The sequence below is a fragment of the Sciurus vulgaris genome, assembly GCF_902686455.1.
Source record: "Sciurus vulgaris genome assembly, chromosome: 16".
Classification (NCBI taxonomy): Eukaryota; Metazoa; Chordata; class Mammalia; order Rodentia; family Sciuridae; genus Sciurus; species Sciurus vulgaris.
Window position 1 is genome coordinate 17880375 of NC_136477.1, and position 16989 is coordinate 17897363.

Consider the following 16989-nt stretch of genomic DNA (forward strand, 5'->3'; position numbering starts at 1 on the left):
TCATGTTCTATAAATGTCTGTTCCTCAAAAGCACAGACTGATGATACCATGCTGTGTGCTTAGTTTCCCTGATGCCCTTCGTTCTTCCCGTTTCCCTTCAGCTCTTTGAGTGTATTTGGGACCACGGTAGCCAGGCACCTGAGTGCATGCCTGTCATCCAGCAACTCAGGAGGCTGAGGCAGGAGGATCCCAAGTTTGAGGCCAGCCTCAGCAACGTGGCAAGACTGGCTCTAAACACAAAATGGGAGGATGTTATGGGGCGCAACTTAAGAACAGAACAATCACCACTGAGAAGTCCAAAGCCGGCCGGCTGACTGTCTCACAGGATGCCCCAAGAAATGGCTATTGGGAGAACAGCCCCAACCACAGGGTTGTAGGGGTTCTTATACCAAAAATCACATCAATCATAAGTGTCTGTTGCTATGATTCAAAATTACACATTAACATCATGAGATCATCGACAGAGGGGGAAGTGGGTCAAAATGACCCTCACCTAGGTACAAACTAAAGAATGGTTACTAACATCCACACAATCACTGTTCACCTGGTACATTTTTAGGAGCAATAGGAATCAAAAGAGAGCAATTTTTCATTCCATAGAACTGTCATTCTGTATCGTTAAACATGCCACCCTAAGTAACCGGTGATGGGCACAGAGGCGGGTGTTCCCATGGGAGAAGCTTCTCTCCTACATAGCACAGAGTCTCGGAGCAACATGGAGCCTGTCGGGCCTCTAACACTCTCAGGGAGCCAGATCCGTCAGCCCGTCACAGGACTGGGGATGCAGCTCAGTTCGCCTAGCAAGCAGGAGGCCCTGGTTCCATCCCCAGCACCGCCACACGAACCAACAAACAAACAAACAAAGGTCACTCCCACCAGCAAGCCAGGGCACCAACCAGCTCATGGACTTCCGCTCTGACCCGACTAGAAGAGACATGGGGAAATCTGTCCAGGGGAGGAAGCCACCTTTGACAAAGGAATGTGCTGTGAGCTGGCCCAGGTCACACGGGAAGCCAGGCTGCCGTTCAGCGCAGTTCACCCTGTCCCCGGGGCTTGCGGGACCCTTGGAGAGTCTGGTCTCTTGCCTCGTCCAGATCACCTGTCCACGCCGCGTCTGTGAGTCCAAGTGGGCTGGTAGGTTTTTCCATGTGTTGGACAAAGGTCGGTGACGGTGGGGGACGCTGCGGGGCTGGGGCCCTGCCAGGTGGAGGAACCGCCTGACCCGGCCTCCCGCTGTTGACCTCCACCCTCCTGCAGCCTCTGGGGACAGCGGAAGCTGTTCCCAAGGAAGTCAGGGTCCCAGGGCTGAGGTCATCCCTGGCTGGCTTCCCGCCTCCCGTGCGGCCTGACCACGGGAAGGGCCATGAGTGAGGTCATCGGTTACAGAGTTTGGGAAAGGGAGCCAAGTCAGTCCAGCCCCACATTCTAGAGCTTGGTGAAGTGGAAACCTCCAGCGGGTGACACTTCTCCAGGGGACCCACTGCTTTTATGCCCCTTGGGGAAATTCCATGAATAAAATGAACTATTTCACTAGTCCAGTTCTTAAAGTAACAGATGCTCATTCTGACCTGGCAGCTCCACTCTGGGCATGTGCAGTGGAATATTATATAACAAGGGAAAAGGATGAATCGAAAGAGAGATACCCTCCAAACACCATTGCTCATAACATGGACTGAGTGAAGGACACCAGGCAGAAGAGGAGATTGCAGGTGCTTCTGTTTATGTCATGTTGGAAAACTGGCAAATGCACCCACGTAATCTAAGGGTAGGGAGAGTGATGCTGTCGGGGTGTCTCCTGGGGCTGGGAATGTTCTGGAACTTCATCCCAGGAGTAGTCTCATGGAGATACCATTCATAAAATGTTGTTGAACTAAACACCTCAGATTAATCCTTTTGGTTTTATGTAACTCATCTTGATAAAAATTTTAAGGAAGGTAGAGGTACGGATAATATTCAGGGGTGGAGCCCAGAGGAAAAGCAGGTGCTGAGCATGCTGGAGACCCTGTGGTCCACCCCAGCACCCCCAAAATGACCAACAGCATTATCATCTGACCCAGCAATTCCACTTCCAGACAGAAACCCAAAGGAACCGCAGCAGGGGTGAATCTTTGTCCTCACAACTTGCGGGGACCAGGAGGTGCAAATAGCCCCAATGGCCCCCAGGGTGAATGCACAGCAAGATGCGGTGCCCGGGTGTCGGCCAGTGGCTCCAGGGCTGGTGATGGAATGTTCTGGAAAAGTTAAGGCCATGCATTTACTATAAGATGGATGTGCCAAATGCCACTACATTTGAACATTTTATGTATTTATTTATTATTTGGTGGTGTTGGGGACTGAACCCGGGGCCTGGCACATGCCAGGCAAGTGCTCCACCACTGAGCCATGCCTCTATCCTTTTTAAATTCTTATTTGATCACTTGGGAGGCTGAGACAGGAGGGTCCCAAGTTTGAGGCCAGCCTGGCCACTCAGCAAGACTCTGTCTCAAACTAAAAAGAATAAAAAGGGCTGGGGATGTAGCTCAGTGGTACAGGGGCCCTGGATTCAATCCCCAGCACCATGTGGAAAAACTTTATTTTTGTTTTGGACAGGGTCTCACTAAGTTGCTGAGGCTGGCCTCAAACTTGCAATCCTCCTGCCTCAGCCTCCCGAGGTCCTGGGATCACAGCAAATTGTAAACTTTAAAATGGTGGCTGATGGGATGATTTTACATGGAGTTTCATAATTGGGAAGCAGTGAGAAAGGGCCTTCCAGGGCCCTGGTGGTGACAGGAAGATGCCTCCGGGACTCCCTTCCCCGCCCTCTCTCTTCTGGGCACTGGGGACCCAGGCAATGTGACTGGACTCCTCGACCGCTGGCTTGCCCTGGGCTGGTCCCTTACCCCCTGAAGCTGTGTGTCTGAACGGCAGATTGGGCCTGGCCCTCTCCCCACCTGCCACAGACTGGGTAGAACAGAGGCAGTGTGAGTGGGGCATTTACTGAGCACCTACTATGTGCTCAGAGCCTCACATGGGGGACTGCAGAACTCTGCCTTCGTCCAGAGGACAGGCTGCTGCAGGCCTGGGTGCAGGGCAGGCGCCCACTGGGCACAAGGGGAGTGCCGGGAGGGGAGGCCAGGGACTCCGGGAGCCCGCGGCTGCTCGTCACCCTGACTCCCTCCTCATTCACCTGCCTGGCACAGGAAGGCGGAGCTGGAAGCAGGCCCGGGGAGGGCGGGGCCACAAGCCCTGAGCAGGGGAAGGTCCAGGGAAGGGTGCTCTGGGGGTACCCCTGCCATCCACACCTGATGGCCGCCCCTGACTGCCCCCGGCCCTCCTGCCATAACACCCAGTTACTGCCACCTCCATACTGGGTCCAGTCAAGAGACTGGAGCACAGAGAAGATTCCTTCCTGCCCTAAAGGAGCTCCCAGTATAGGGGAGATGGAGCCGGTGCTGGTTCTAGTGCTGGGAGGTCAGCTGTCAGCCAGAGGGAGAGATGAGCACCCAGCGGCCTGGAAAGGGAAGGGCAGAGGCAGCTTCCCAGAGGAGGGGGTTTTGCCTGGGGTTTTGAAGAATGGGTAGGAGCTCGTAGGTGAGGCTGAGTGACTGTAAGAGCGCTGGGTTTAGTAAGCGTTTACTAGGTTCCTGACGCCGTCCTTGACACTACATTTGAAAGTCTATTGTCCCGGCGAGGACACTGAAGCATGGCAGAAGAATAAAGCCCAAACTTGCCCTTTCCAGCTTTCTTGACCTTTCTCCTCTGCTCCCTTTGTTCTTCACCATCTTCAGCCTTTGATTCCAACAGAGAAGGGGGCACGCCAGTCCCCCAGGGAAAGGCCACCTCCTGGTCTCCTGCCTGCAATGTCCCACAGTCATTGTCTTTGGACATCAATCTTCCCATAAACGCACGAGGCTGGGCTCGCGTCCCAGCTCCGAGGAGAGGCTGGTCTGGCGACCCCTTCCCCCCACGTGCCTCCCCCTGCGAAGCCCGGGGACTCCCCGCCCAGCCGCGGTCACGGGAGCGTTTGCACAGGGGCGGGCAGGCGGCCGGCAGGCGGGCCGGACAAAGTCCGGGGACTATAAAGGCAGCGCCCGCGAGCCCGGCTCAGCGCACCCGCCGCCACCATGCCCCGGCCCGGAGCGCGATCCGGAGCGCGATCCGCGGCGACAGCGCAGCCCCGGCGGCGACCCGCGCCCCTGCACCGCTCTCAGATGCTGCTGCTGCTGCTGCTGCTCCTGGTCATCTCCTGGCCGCCGCCGGGCGACGCCGAGCTCCCGGGGCCCTCGGACGCCCACTGGGCCCCCGACCCCGACGCCCACAGGGTCCAGGAGCTGAGGAGGCTCTACGAGGAGCTGCGGGCCAGGCTGCGGGTGGAGCGGCGCGGGCAGGACCCGGCGCTCGTCCCCGCCCCTGCCGTGCGCATACTCACCCCGCAACGTGAGTGGCCTTGGAGACCCCCGGGCACCCCCACATCTGGCCAGGGGTTGCGCGTCCCAGAGGCCCAGGCCCCGCCTGTAAGCCCCAGTTTCCCCGCCTCTGAAACCGGTGGGAACTCTCTGTCCCCTCTTGGGTCCGACGGGGAAGGTGGCTGGCCACCTGTTTGCAACGGGCCACGACGAGGCTCGCCCCAGGTGGGACCCCAAGTCAGGGGACTGCAGGTGAGAAAAGCCAGGCTCAGAGATGCCAGGGTCCCCTCCGATCGTGCACAGTGCATGCACAACTCAGGGACGGCGTGCAGAGGCTGACCCCTGTCCCGGGCGGGTGCCGGGGGTCCAGGAGGAAGAATGGAGGGCGGAGGGGGAACGACCAGCCACGGGCAGAACCTGCTGGAGCTGGATCCGAATCTGACGCAATCCCTCATCAAGACTGGTAAAGTCACATGCAGCAGGTGCCTCCTTAGGAGGGGGAATGTTAGATACAGAGGCGCCAGGGCTGCAGGGGTGGGCGGCCTCTAGGGCCCAGGAGGGGTTGGAGGGCGGGGTCAGGCAGAGGAGCGCACTCTCACACACGCCCCCAATCCCTGCTCTGCTGTGTGACTCCTGGTCAATCTCTTGCCCTTGCTGAGCCTAGAACTGGGTTGCAGGCTTTCTAATCCATCTCCCTAGACCCTCCACACTTGAACTGGCCTGGGGGTCTGAGTCCTTGGGACCAAGTCATCTGGAATGCGGGGGACTTGTTACTCCTCACTCCCTGGTTTATCTGAGTCTACAGAAACAGACTCAGTTTCCACCCTCACCCAGATTCCGGGTACTTACTAAATCCCCAATAAAATGTGTTTGAGCTTCGCACAGCAGTCTGTTTCTGTAGTCCCAGCTACTTGGGAGGCTGAGACAAGAGGATTGCTTGAGCCCAGGAGTTCAAGGCTAGCCTGGGCAACATGGTAACACCCAGTCTCTGTAAATAAATATAAATATAAATATAAATATAAATATATATATATATATATATATATATATATATATATATATATATATATAAATGCCGGAAGGAAGCAAGCCAAGGTTTGAATCTCAGACTCATTAAATAGTGGCTATACACTCGGTCCTTCAAATATTTACTAAGCACACTGTGTGCCAGGCTTGGTGGCAACCAAGCCAAGATTGGGCCTGAGATTCTAGTAGGGAAGACGAAGGATTTACCATGAAATAAAATAAGACGGTTGTTATTTGGCAGCCTAAAGGGACGAGAAACAGCCATGCTGAGATCCCAGGGAAGCAGCTGTGCAAAGGCCCTGTGGTGGATCCTGCTTGGTGTGTTGGCAGCTATGGGAACCCCTGCTCCTCCAACACAGTAGGCCAGTGGTTGACCAACTTCCTTATCTTTTTCCACAGTGCGACTCGGGTCAGACGGCCACGTGTACCTGCGCCTCTCCAGGGCTTCCCTGACAGAGGGTCTCCCCGAGGCCTACCGCGTGCACCGGGCCCTGCTCCGGCTGTCCCCGACAGAGCCCAAGTCGTGGGACGTGACGCGGCCCCTGCAGCGTCAGCTCAGCCTTAGAGGATCCCGAGCGCCCACGCTACATTTGCGATTGTCGCCGCCTTCGGACCGGTTGCCGGCACTGTCGCCATCCGCACGGTCCCAGCTGGAACTGCATTTGCGGCCACGCGCCGCCAGGGGGCCCCGCAGCGCGCGTGCAGGCGCCGGGGACGACTGCCCGCTCGGGCCCGGACGCTGCTGTCGCCTGCAGACAGTCCGAGCGACGCTGGAGGACCTGGGCTGGACCGAATGGGTGCAGTCGCCGCGCGAGCTGCAGCTGAAGATGTGCGCGGGCGAGTGCCCCAGCCAGTACCACGCCGCCAGCACGCACGCGCAGATCAAGGCGCGCCTGCACGGCCTGAAGCCCGACGCCGTGGCCGCGCCCTGCTGCGTGCCCTCCAGCTACGAGCCCATGGTCCTCATGCACAAGACCGACGGCGGCGTGTCGCTCAAGACCTACGACGACATCCAGGCCAGAGCCTGCCACTGCGCATGAGCAGCCCTGGGCCTCACCTTAGTCCGCCCGTGCGCATCGGAGGTGGCCTCAGGGTCCGGTCTGTGGAATGGGCCTGCGGGTCCTGAGACGAGATTCCTTCCCTCTGCTTCCCCTCCCGCCCTAACAGCTGTATTTATGACTGTATTTATTATTAACTTATTGGGGTTATCTGCTGGAAACGGGTCGCTTGGTGGAATGTGTATTTATTTAAAACTCTGGTAATAAAAATGGAGCTGTCTGAAATGATCCTTGTGGTGTCCAGGACGGGCTGGGTGACCTCGGGGAGATTCCCATCTCCTGGCCTCAGTTTCCCCAGAGGAGCTGGGATGGGTGAGTGGAAGGGTTTGGAGCATGGATGGCAGGATGCTCTTGGAATGACAAGCCACCAGAAGGTGTTCAGGACCCGATGGCCTCCTTGACCACTCTGGGATTCTCGGTCCGTGTCTCCTGCTTCTGGAACCCTTTGGGTCTCTGCTTGCCTCTGTCTTTCCTCACCTCTCAGAACCCTCCTCTGGGGGACCGGGTGGCTATCTGTCACTGTGCCGCGTTGGCGTCACCTTTCCAAACACAGGCAGCCTAGAGCCAGGCCCATCTGCAGTCAAGCCCATCATTTTATAACACTGCCCTCCCTGGAAGGAACCCGTCACCCCTCCTCTTTGTGGCATCTCCTTCCAGGTTAATGATACCTCCATTCTTTCATATAAAAAGAGCAGGGAGAAATAAACAAGTTGAGACGAATGCTTTCATGCACATCACATCTCCCAGGTTGCATAATCTTCCCACTGAAGAATGAAGAAGACTCAATAAGAATCTTCTTAGTGACACACCACCTGCACCCCCGTCTTGGAGGGGAACTCTGAAGGGGGTCTGGAGGGATAGAGGACTCACTTCCAACCATGTGTCCCCTGGGAATGCCACCCCCTATGGAGGCCAACCTGAATGACAGCATGTGTCCCTGAATGTACTCAGTGAGCGCCAGGGTTTTTTTGTGTGGGGGGTGGGTAGTACCCAGGATTGAACTCAGGCACTCAACCACTGAGTCACACCCCCAGCCGTATTTTGTGTTTTATTTAGAGACAGCGTCTCACTGAGTTGCTTAGCCTCACTTTTGCTGATGCTGGCTTTGAACTCGCCATCCTCCTGCCTCAGTCTCCTGAGCCTCTAGGATTACAGGCAGCATGTGCCACTGTGCCCAGCAGTGAGGCCAACTTTGTGCCAGGACCTGACTGGACACTGAGGATGTGGCAGTAACCGGACAAGACCCACTGCTTGTGAGCCGCCGAAGTGAGGGACAGTGAGTCTGGAGGGAACTCCTGGGCTGTGCGGCTCAGTGGTGGAGCACGTGCCCGGCACGGGCAAGGCCCTGGGTTCCATCCCCAGCACACACACCAAAAAAATCCTAAGAAAGTGGGCAACTGTAATAACAGATGTGCTGAGGTTTAGCCCTGGAAGCTCATTGGTGAGGGAACGAGAGCCATTTAACGGGTCAGGGAGGCCGGGCTTCCTGGTGCACACCTATATACTCCTGGCTCCTCGGGAGGCTGAGGCAGGAGGATGGCAAGTAAGTTTGAGGCCTTAACCTTCAAGAACTAGGGACGCCTGTGTCTAGCCCTATCTCCCCCACCGTGGGGCTCTGCAGGAGCCGGCCGGCACGGTGCAACAGAAAGCGCGGCTGGGGCATGAGCTTCAGTGAACTCTTGAAATCACAGAGCTCTGAGCAGCCGGCTGGCTCGCAGGGAGCAGCGCAGGCTTCCCAGGGTCGTGGATTGCGTGGGGCCTTGAAGGGTGAGTGGCGTTTCCTCCAACTAGAGGACTAGCGCCATCCTCAAGACCACTTCCAGTCACTGAAAGGGCAACGAAGGTGGAGAGGTCGACGGTGAAGCCAGGACCTGGACAGGGCCTGCTGCCCTCCTGGCCGGCGTGGGGCCTCTGTGCTGAGAGTTTCCGGGGAGGGCTGGGGCTGGGGCTCGGGGGCAGGTGGAGGCCCTGGGCTGGATCCTCAGCACCACATACATATAAATAAACCAAAGTCCACTGACAACTGAAAAATATTGAAAATCAAAGTTTTAGAGTGAGTCCAGGCGGGTGGCCCACACCTATAATCCCACTGACCCAGGAGGCTGAGGCAGGAGGATCCCAAGTTCAAAGCCAGGCTCAGCAACTTAGCAAGACCCTGTCTCAAAAGGAGAAATAAAAAGGGCTGGGATGTGGCTGGTGGTGAAGGGCCCCTGGTTCAACCCCAGCACTGCAAGAGAGAAAGAAAGACCCTCCTGAGCCAGCGACGGCTCCCAGGGCCCGACCGAGGCTGGACGCCCCAAGGGTCCTGAGCAGGGCAGGGGAGGGTCGGGGGCCTCCATGGAGCCGCGGTCTGGGAGCTGGGGAAGCCCCGGCCAGCCCGCGGCCTCTCCGTCCCTGAGCATTTATTAAGCACCTCCTGACACCGCGAGGGCGACAATGTGTTGTCAAAGGACTGTCAAGAATGGACTTCCTCTGCCCCCGCTGCTCATGGGGGGGTGGGGGGGGACCTAGGCCAGGGGAGGAGCTGAAGCGTCCGCGGTCGGCAGCGCGGCAGGGACCGTCTCAGCGCCGCCCTGGGACCACGTACTCCTCTTCCTCCGGCGGCGCGGGGTGGCGCAGGGACTGCAGGTTGCAGTAGATGGGCTGCGAGTCCTGGTGGCCGCCCCTGAAGTTCATGTAGAAGTCACCTTCCTCTGCAGGGGGGGCCCTGGGGACAGACACAAGGGCAGTGAGCTGGGGGCGGGGGTGGCTGCCGGACCACCTCTCCCAGGACGCAGGAGCCGCTGACTCAGGGGGACCTGCTGATTCAGCACCCAGCCTTCCGTCCTGGACCTGCCACCCGGGGTGGGGGTTTTCTAGTTTGTTTTTTTCCTTCCTTAAAGTTGAGATAGCTCCTCTTTTTTACATAAAAATCTAAATTTCAGTTTCCTCTTGAAAAATAGGAAGCTCTGTACACACCAGCTGCCCAAGGCTGAAGCCAGTGTCTGCTCCTTTAAATGGGATTTTTTTTTTGGGGGGGGGGGGCAGGTCCCCTGAAGCAAGAGACCTTGGCTCTGACCAGGAGCAGTGGCTCATGCCTGTCATCCCAGAGGCGCTGCTTGGGAGGTTGAGGCAGGAGGATCGAAAGTTCAAAGCCAGCCTCAGCAACTTAGCAAGATCCTGTCTCAAAAGAAAAAGTGCTAATAATTTTTTTAAAGGGCTGGGGATGTGGCTCAGTGGTTAAGTGGCTCTGGGTTAAATCCCTGGTATAAAAAAATTCTGAATCTCAGTTTTGGCATCCACAGAATGGGTGAAGGAGCGGGAAAACTGCTTAGGAATGTCTAGCTAGGGTAAGACCCCAGAGGGGACAGACTGTTCTGTCCAGACATCCAACATTTCCTCTGTTAAAAGGCCACTTGGAACCAGGCGCAGTGGCATACACCTGTAGTTCCAGCTACTTGGGAGGCTGAGGCAGGAGGCTCAAGGCCAGCCTGGGCAACATAGCGAGACCCTATCTCAAAATAAAATGAAAAGGACTGAGGATGTAGCTCAGTGCAGAGCCCTCACCTAGCATATGGGAGACCCCGGGTTCCACTGTCAAAAACAATGTCTATCTACATTATCTCTGTCCCAGGCTGCGGGGAGCTGCGAGGATCCAGGCAGCCAGGCAGGAAGGGAACTCGGAGCTATTGATGAGAAAGGAGAGAATATGCAAAGCAGATGCAAATGGGGTTCAAAAGCAGAAGTGGTCTTGGGCAGGGACTTGGAGGCATGAACCTCCCACGGCAGCCTGACGTTTGCCTTGGCCTTCTTGTCCCTTCAAGAGCAGCCTCCTTCATGTAACTGGCCTCCTAAGAGAGAATCCAATGTTGTTTTCAAGCTATGTTTTCCAGTTGCAGAAATGGAGGTCTGGGAGGCCCAGGGATGGCTTGACCAAGGTCACATAGTGAGTGGGAAGAGGCACAAGATAAATGCTGACTCCCAGTTCTGTCCCTCTGCTGCAACCACTTATGGAGTCAAAGCAATTCATACTAAAGTGTGAATGGGTAGCCGGGATGGCGGGCATGCACCTGCATGGAGCTAAGTCTCCCATCATCTCTGTTCTTTCTCACCTTGGGACCTTTGCCCTTGCAGGCCTCAATTCCTGAAATTCCCTTTTTTTTTTTTTTTTTTTTTGGTTTTTAAGAGTGAACCCAGGGGTGCTTAACCACTGAGCCACAACTCCAATCCCTTTTTTAATTTTTTATTTTGAGACAGGGTCTCACTAAGTTGAGGCTGGCCTCAAATTTGCTATCCTCCTGCCTTGGCCTCCTGAGGTGCTGGGATCATCAGCTCCTCCACTCTCTTATCCAATCCAGAGAAGTTGACTTCATCTATTTGAAGCCCAGCAAAAGCTTCTAGAGGTCTGGGGTTTTGTGGGGAAGAGGAACCCAGATGACCTGTTTAGCATCTTATGTGTGTCAAAAGGAGATGGGAGGGTTGTCCCCATTTTATGGGGACAGAAATGGAGGTTCAGAGACAACTTGCATCGTACAGGACCTGAACCCAAGCTGCTGACCACTACCCCAGAGCCCCCATTTTATCTCCCACTCACCCCCCTTCCCACCCTCTGAAGTCAGAAGTTGGGTTTGCAGGTCACAAAAGGGGTGCTGATCCCACAGACAAGACTCAAGTGCTTCTTACTCCAACTTCCTGCAGCAGGAGGGATGTTATACCCTCATCTTACTGAGGCCCCGAGAAGGGAAGCTACTTGCCCAAGATCACACAGCCTGCGGAAGAGCTGGGATTTGCCTTTTGTTTTTGAGACAGGGTCTTGCTATATGGCCCAGGTTGGCCTCAAACTCCTGGGCTCCAGCCACCCTCCTGCCTCAGCCCCTAGGGTAGCTGGGACCACGCTCAGCGGGCAGAGCTGGGATTTGCAGGGGTTCTATGTGCCGGGTCTCTTGCCATTGACCCCTGCCGGGGGCGCTGTGGATCACTCACCCGTGTCCTGCCCACCGGTGGCCGTCAGCCTGCTGGTCCACGAACACGTTCTCATAGTCAGGCGTGGAGGCGCTGGCCCGGGTGGCCGCTGCAGGCTTGGTGCCGAGGCCCCGGCTGCCGTACCGTGGCTGCGTGCCCGAGCTGGGTCTGGAGCCCTCCTGGACACCCCAGGCTTTGCCCCGGCCCTGGCTCCTGGCCCCTTGGCATCGCCGAAGTCTCCAGGCCAGCAGCGGACCAGCAACAGCAAGTCCTAGGAAAAGGACGCCCCCAGCTGCCATTGCCCCCATGGTGGCTGGGGACAGGCCAGGGGCACAGCTGGGCTCCAGGAAGGCTGAGAGGTTCTGCCAGGCACCAGTGGCCCTGAGTTGGCACTGTGGGGCCTGCTGTCCAGAGCAGTTGTCTCGCCGGACCTGGTGCCAGGACGCCAGGACGCAGCTGCAGTCGGCCTTCAGGTCAAGGTCACAGCGGGAGGCCAGCGCCGCGTCCACTCTCTGCAGCGGGTTGCGGGTCACGTCCAGGAGTCGCAGCTTGTCCAGGTCAGCGAAGAAGCGCAGCGGGAGGTCCCGCAGGCCGTTGGCCGACAGGTCGAGGGTCTGCACGTTGCCGGCCCGGAGAGACTGGTTCCGGGGCAGGCTCAGGCCCAGCCCACTGAAGTTCAGGCAGGTGCCCTCGAACTCCCTCGTCCAGTCCACGTCCCCTGAGAATAGGCTGCACGACAGCCCCTGGTTTCCTGGCTTCTGCAGCAGCAGCGGCAGCAGCACCGACAGCATCCACGCCGGGGCGCCCCCCATCCAAGCCGCCTGGGTGGAGAATGGCCCGATTCAAACGCCCACCTCAGTCCCGGGGTTGCCCTGGCCCTCGCAGCCTGTTTATACCCCAAGCCAGTTGGGGCCGCTTCTGAAGTAGTAAAATGCAGCCCCTGCTTCGTCGCCCCGCTGTTTGCCTATGGACAGGCGGACTCAGTCTTCCTTTCTGTGGAGTGGGTACACAGCCAGGTCCCCAGCAGGCTGGGAAGGCGGAGACCCTGCGCTGTCAGCCCTTCGACCCCCCTTCGGGCCCTTGCCCGGTTCCCATCGTTTTGGGCGCTCTCATTGGCCAAGACGGGACCATATGCAAATGAGCAGTTGCCCTAGAAACCGGCTAGCCCCCTGTCCCAGCTGATTTTTATTTCTCCCAGGACCAGGAGTCCTGGGATGGGGGCTGCTCAGGGGTCCGCCTCTGGTCTGCAGCCCTCGCCAGGGTCCAGGTTCCAGCCCCTGGGTCTTACCTTTCGGGTCCGATCCCCACGCCTTTGCCTGGACGGCGCTGGAAGTCTCCAGTGCGGTGCCAGGGGCTGCCGCCAGCGCCAGAGCCCGGGTGGCGGCGGTTGCTGGTGCTCCTCAGGCTTTGCACCAGCGACTCAGAGGAAGAGGAACTGGTGTCCGGGTGGAGCGCAGAGGGGAAGACTGAAGATGACAATAGGATCCGCCCTCCGCAGGGCCCCAAGGCTCTCACGAGAGGAGGAGGGGAGGCCCAGGGTCTCACTTCCCTCTCGCTGGAACCCAGTGACTTCATGTCCTCCATTTGCACCTCAACCGCCGGCCGCAGGGTTGACAGCTTCCTGATCTCCGTTCAGCTGACTCCAGACCGAGGGCTCATCGATTCACTCAACAAACACCACTCAGCCAGGACCAGAGCCTCCAGGGCACCAGTCTCGGGAGAGGACAGAGCTGGACACACACAGGCCCATGGCGTCAGAGCAGGGCCACAGGTCGGAAGGCGTCTGGAAGGCTTCCTAGAGGAGGAGGGATTAGGGCTGGGGCTTCAGCACACCAGTAGGAGTTTGCCAAGGTTCCTAAACGGGCCTTTGGCTCTGCAAGCCCCCAGCCTCTACGCAGGCCAGAGCGCCCCTTGGGCACCTGGCCTCTGTGCTGGGGGCACTGAGAGGAGGCTCCCTGTGGCGGGGCACGATTCCGGGGCTTAGACAATGACTTAAAGGGACAAATGGAAGGAGCACAATGCAGATTTGAGGTGGAAGCTCCAGCAGGAACAAAGGGGTGGAGAAGCTGGTGGCAGGGAACAGGGGTGGGGGGCAATACTGGCTAAATCGTGGGGCTTTATTCCCAGGGCCAGAGTCAGAGCCCAGGGACAGTGGCCCAAGTGTGACTGAAGATAGAGCGGGTGGGGGTGCCCTGGGGCAGGGTCTCAGTTGCACTGGGGCCCTGGTGTCGGACAGACCAGGTTCAGATCCATTCTGGCCCCTGCTCCTGAGTGAACTTAGCCACTCTGAGCCTCAACTTCCACATCTGTAAGATGGGATGAATGCTAACAGACTGGACTCTGAGAGGCTGAGGGTCTACTCCAAACTCAAAGCACTGGTCAAAGATTTTGGGCTGAGACTTGAAAGAAGTCTTGGCGAATTGCTTCTCCATGCATCTAAGAATGCTTGTTCTGGCCAGGAACGTGGTCTACCCCTGAATTACTGCACCAGGAGGCTGAGGGAGGAGGATCGCAAGTTTGAGGCCTGCCTCAGCAACTAAGTAATTGTGGCTTAAAATAAAATCAAAAGGGCTGGGATGTGGCTCAGTGGTAGAGCACCCCTGGGTTCATCCTAGTACCACGGGGCGGGCGGGGGAAGGCTTGCTCCTGATAAGAAAATTGCAAGTCACAAATCCCAACTCTGAGATAGAGTTTGTTCTCACCTATCAGATGGGCTAAGATCCAAAAGCACAATGACAGTCGGTGATGGCTGGGCAGTGGAGGTGCAAGCGACCCGGAGCGGTGCTGGGGAATGTCCCTCAAGGGCCCTCGGCATTGCCAACTGTCCCCTCTTACCGGGGGAGCCCACTCCTGGGAGTGTCTCTGGTATTTGCAGATTTGAACTGTGTCCCACCCCGCAACCCACAGCCATGAAGAGGACCGGGCGGGAGGCTGCGCCACCCTGGCTGAACTGGGAGAGCTGGACGCTGCACGGCAGAAGCCACAGGACCCTCAGAAGAGGAGAGCAGATCCGAGGTTGCCAGGGGCTGGGGAGGAGTGGGTGGCTGCCAGCGGCTTCAGAGTTTCCTCTTGGATTGAAAATGACCTGGAAGGAGACAGAGGCCACGGGAACGGCGCTACTGCATGCCACCGAGGCGTGCGTTTGTCTCGGCTCTGGGGCTGGAACCCAGGGCCCTGCGCCTGCAAAACACCCTCCGCTCCTGAGCTACAGGCCCGGCCTCAATTATTCACTTTAAAGTAATTTAAAATGGCCAGGCGCGGTGGCGCACGCCTGTAATCCCAGCGGCTCGGGAGGCTGAGGCAGGAGGATCCTGAGTCCAAAACCAGCCTCAGCAACTAAGCAAGGACCTACGCAACTCAGCAAGACCCTGTCTCTAAATAAAATACAAAACAGAGTTGGGGATGTGGCGCGTGGTTGAGTGTCCCTGGATTCAATCCCTGGTACAAAAAAACCCAAAAAACAAAAAACCACACATGCACAAATTTCCCCTCCTTAAAATGAAAGTAACAGAGTGGTCAGTGTAGGGTCATATGTATCTCACACAATTAAAAAAAATAGAAGGCAAAAAGACAACAGGCTTTGTTCATTATAAGGAAAAAAAGGAAATGACAGCGAGATTACTAAGAGTTTATCCATCCTCGGGGGATGATGAAAAATAGAAAAAAATAGATCTCTACGGACCCCTAAGGAAACACTCCTTAGTTTTCTCCACAAGTCCTTACAAAGCTCCTACTGTGTGCCAGGCACGGGTCTAAGGGGACAGAGGCTGAACACACAGACATACCTCCACCCTGTGGGCTCTGCTCACAGCTGCGGAGACAGGGAACAGGCAGGATCCAGATTGTCAGGAAGACGGAAACAGAGAATTCCAAGGGGCAGGAATGACACAAAGAAAAATAACGACGGGAAGCAAGGAGGAAGAGAGGAAGGCCACAGCTTTTTATTTTCTTTTCTTTTCTTTTTTTACAGATATTGTCCAGGTTGGTCTCCAACTCTGGCCTTAAGCAATCCTCTTACCTCAGCCTCCCAAGCAACTGAGACTACAGGTGCACAACACTGCTAACAGCAACTTAAAAAAAAAAAAAAAAAAAAAAAAATTTTAGTTGTGGATGAACACAATATGTTTTATTTATTTATTTCTATGTGGTGCTGGGGATCAAACCCAGGGCCTCACACGTGCTAGGCAGGTGCTCACTGAGCCCCAGGCCCAGCCCTAATAGCAACTTTTTAATGGTATGATCGAGAAAGCTCTCATGGAGAAAATACCTCTGAGTAAGGACGCATGAATGTGGGAGGGCTTCTATGAAAAAGGACAGACAGCCTGTGCAAAGGTCCTGTGGTGGGAACAGGCCTGGGTAGGCATCAGGTGTCTTCGGGTGTTAGTTCAGGCTGCTATGACAAAAAATACCATAAAATGGGGGGCTCAGGAAGAACAGATATTGCCAGAAGTGGTGGCTCATGTATGGAATTCTGACATTTCAAGAGGCTGAGGCGGGAGGATCACAAATTCAAGTCCAGCCTCAGCAACTTAGTGAGGATCCATCTCAAAATAAAAAGTAAAAGGGACTGGGGGTGTAGCTCTGTGTCATTGCGACCCTGGGTTCGACCCTAATACTGCACCCACCTCCTATTACCATCCCAATGGGGGTGTCAACACATCAAACTTGGAAGAGGACACAAAATTTTAGTCCCTAGCACCATAATAAAATGCTAAATGGAAAAAAGAGTCCATTAAAAAGTTTCTATATTTCATTTGCATAAAGAGACTAGGTGAAACATAAGGAACAAACATCCAAGGCCACCTCTTAGTGGCAGGCAAGGGGAACAGAGACCCTCCCTCCCCGAGGACCGTTTTCCTGGTGTGTGAGTGTACAATCTCCCAGAGGCACTTAAGTCAAACCCGGAAGCCAGGCGCTGCACGCAGGTGGCCCAGGAGAGCCGCATGGAGGGCTGCCAGCCCAGAGCAGGCCTGGGCGCCAAGGAATGTCTCCCACACGCCAGCAGCCTGGGCGGGGTGGCACGGGGCCTCTTAGAAAAGGAGGAAATGAGGGACAGCAGACCCAGGGCTGCAGATGGCAGGGGCGGGCAGCTGGGCCGGGACAGCAGGTGTTCAGGGTGGACCTGGGAATCTGGGAGTTCTGGGGCCTCAGGGGTCCAGGAATCTGGGCGGCTTGGATCTGAGGCCTGAAGACCTGGGGTCTTGACCCCCTGGGGTTAGCCCTGGCCCTGCCTCCGGGAGGGGATAGTGCGGGGCTTTGCCCTGGCCGAGGGAGCCAGGAGATGCCCAAGGCACATCCCTGGGGTCCCTGCCCTGCCCACCTGCTGCACCTGGGCCCCAGACAGGGCCACCTGTCAGCACAGAGACCTCCAAGGCTGCGGAATGGCCCTAGATGGAGTGACCAGAGGTGTCCCCAGGGAGACCCTCAGGGACACCCAGAAAAACTTCAAGGTCTCAAAAATTCCAGGACACCCAGAGAAATTCCGAAGCCCCAGAGACACCTGGAGACCCTCAGAGACCCTAGAGAGACACACCCAGCAACTCGGGGAGACAAGGACAGAGAGACAGGAACTTTCCTGG

At 56.6% G+C, this 16989-nt stretch overlaps 2 protein-coding genes across 2 annotated transcripts; one reads left to right on the forward strand and one right to left on the reverse strand.

The window, feature by feature from the left end:
* The first annotated feature begins 4062 nt into the window (after window positions 1–4062).
* Window positions 4063–6805, forward strand: GDF15 (growth differentiation factor 15). The gene is made up of 2 exons (XM_079114789.1): window positions 4063–4416; window positions 5811–6805. The coding sequence occupies exons 1-2, from the start codon at window positions 4104–4106 to the stop codon at window positions 6449–6451; spliced, it is 954 nt and encodes a 317-aa protein (XP_078970915.1). The 5' UTR covers window positions 4063–4103; the 3' UTR covers window positions 6452–6805.
* A 1692-nt stretch (window positions 6806–8497) lies between these two features.
* Window positions 8498–13160, reverse strand: LRRC25 (leucine rich repeat containing 25). The gene is made up of 3 exons (XM_079116346.1): window positions 12699–13160; window positions 11432–12231; window positions 8498–9176 (listed from the first exon to the last, which is right to left on the reverse strand). Exons 2-3 carry the CDS (start codon window positions 12220–12222, stop codon window positions 9032–9034), a joined length of 936 nt encoding a protein of 311 aa, XP_078972472.1. The 5' UTR covers window positions 12223–12231; window positions 12699–13160; the 3' UTR covers window positions 8498–9031.
* Window positions 13161–16989: the final 3829 nt, after the last annotated feature.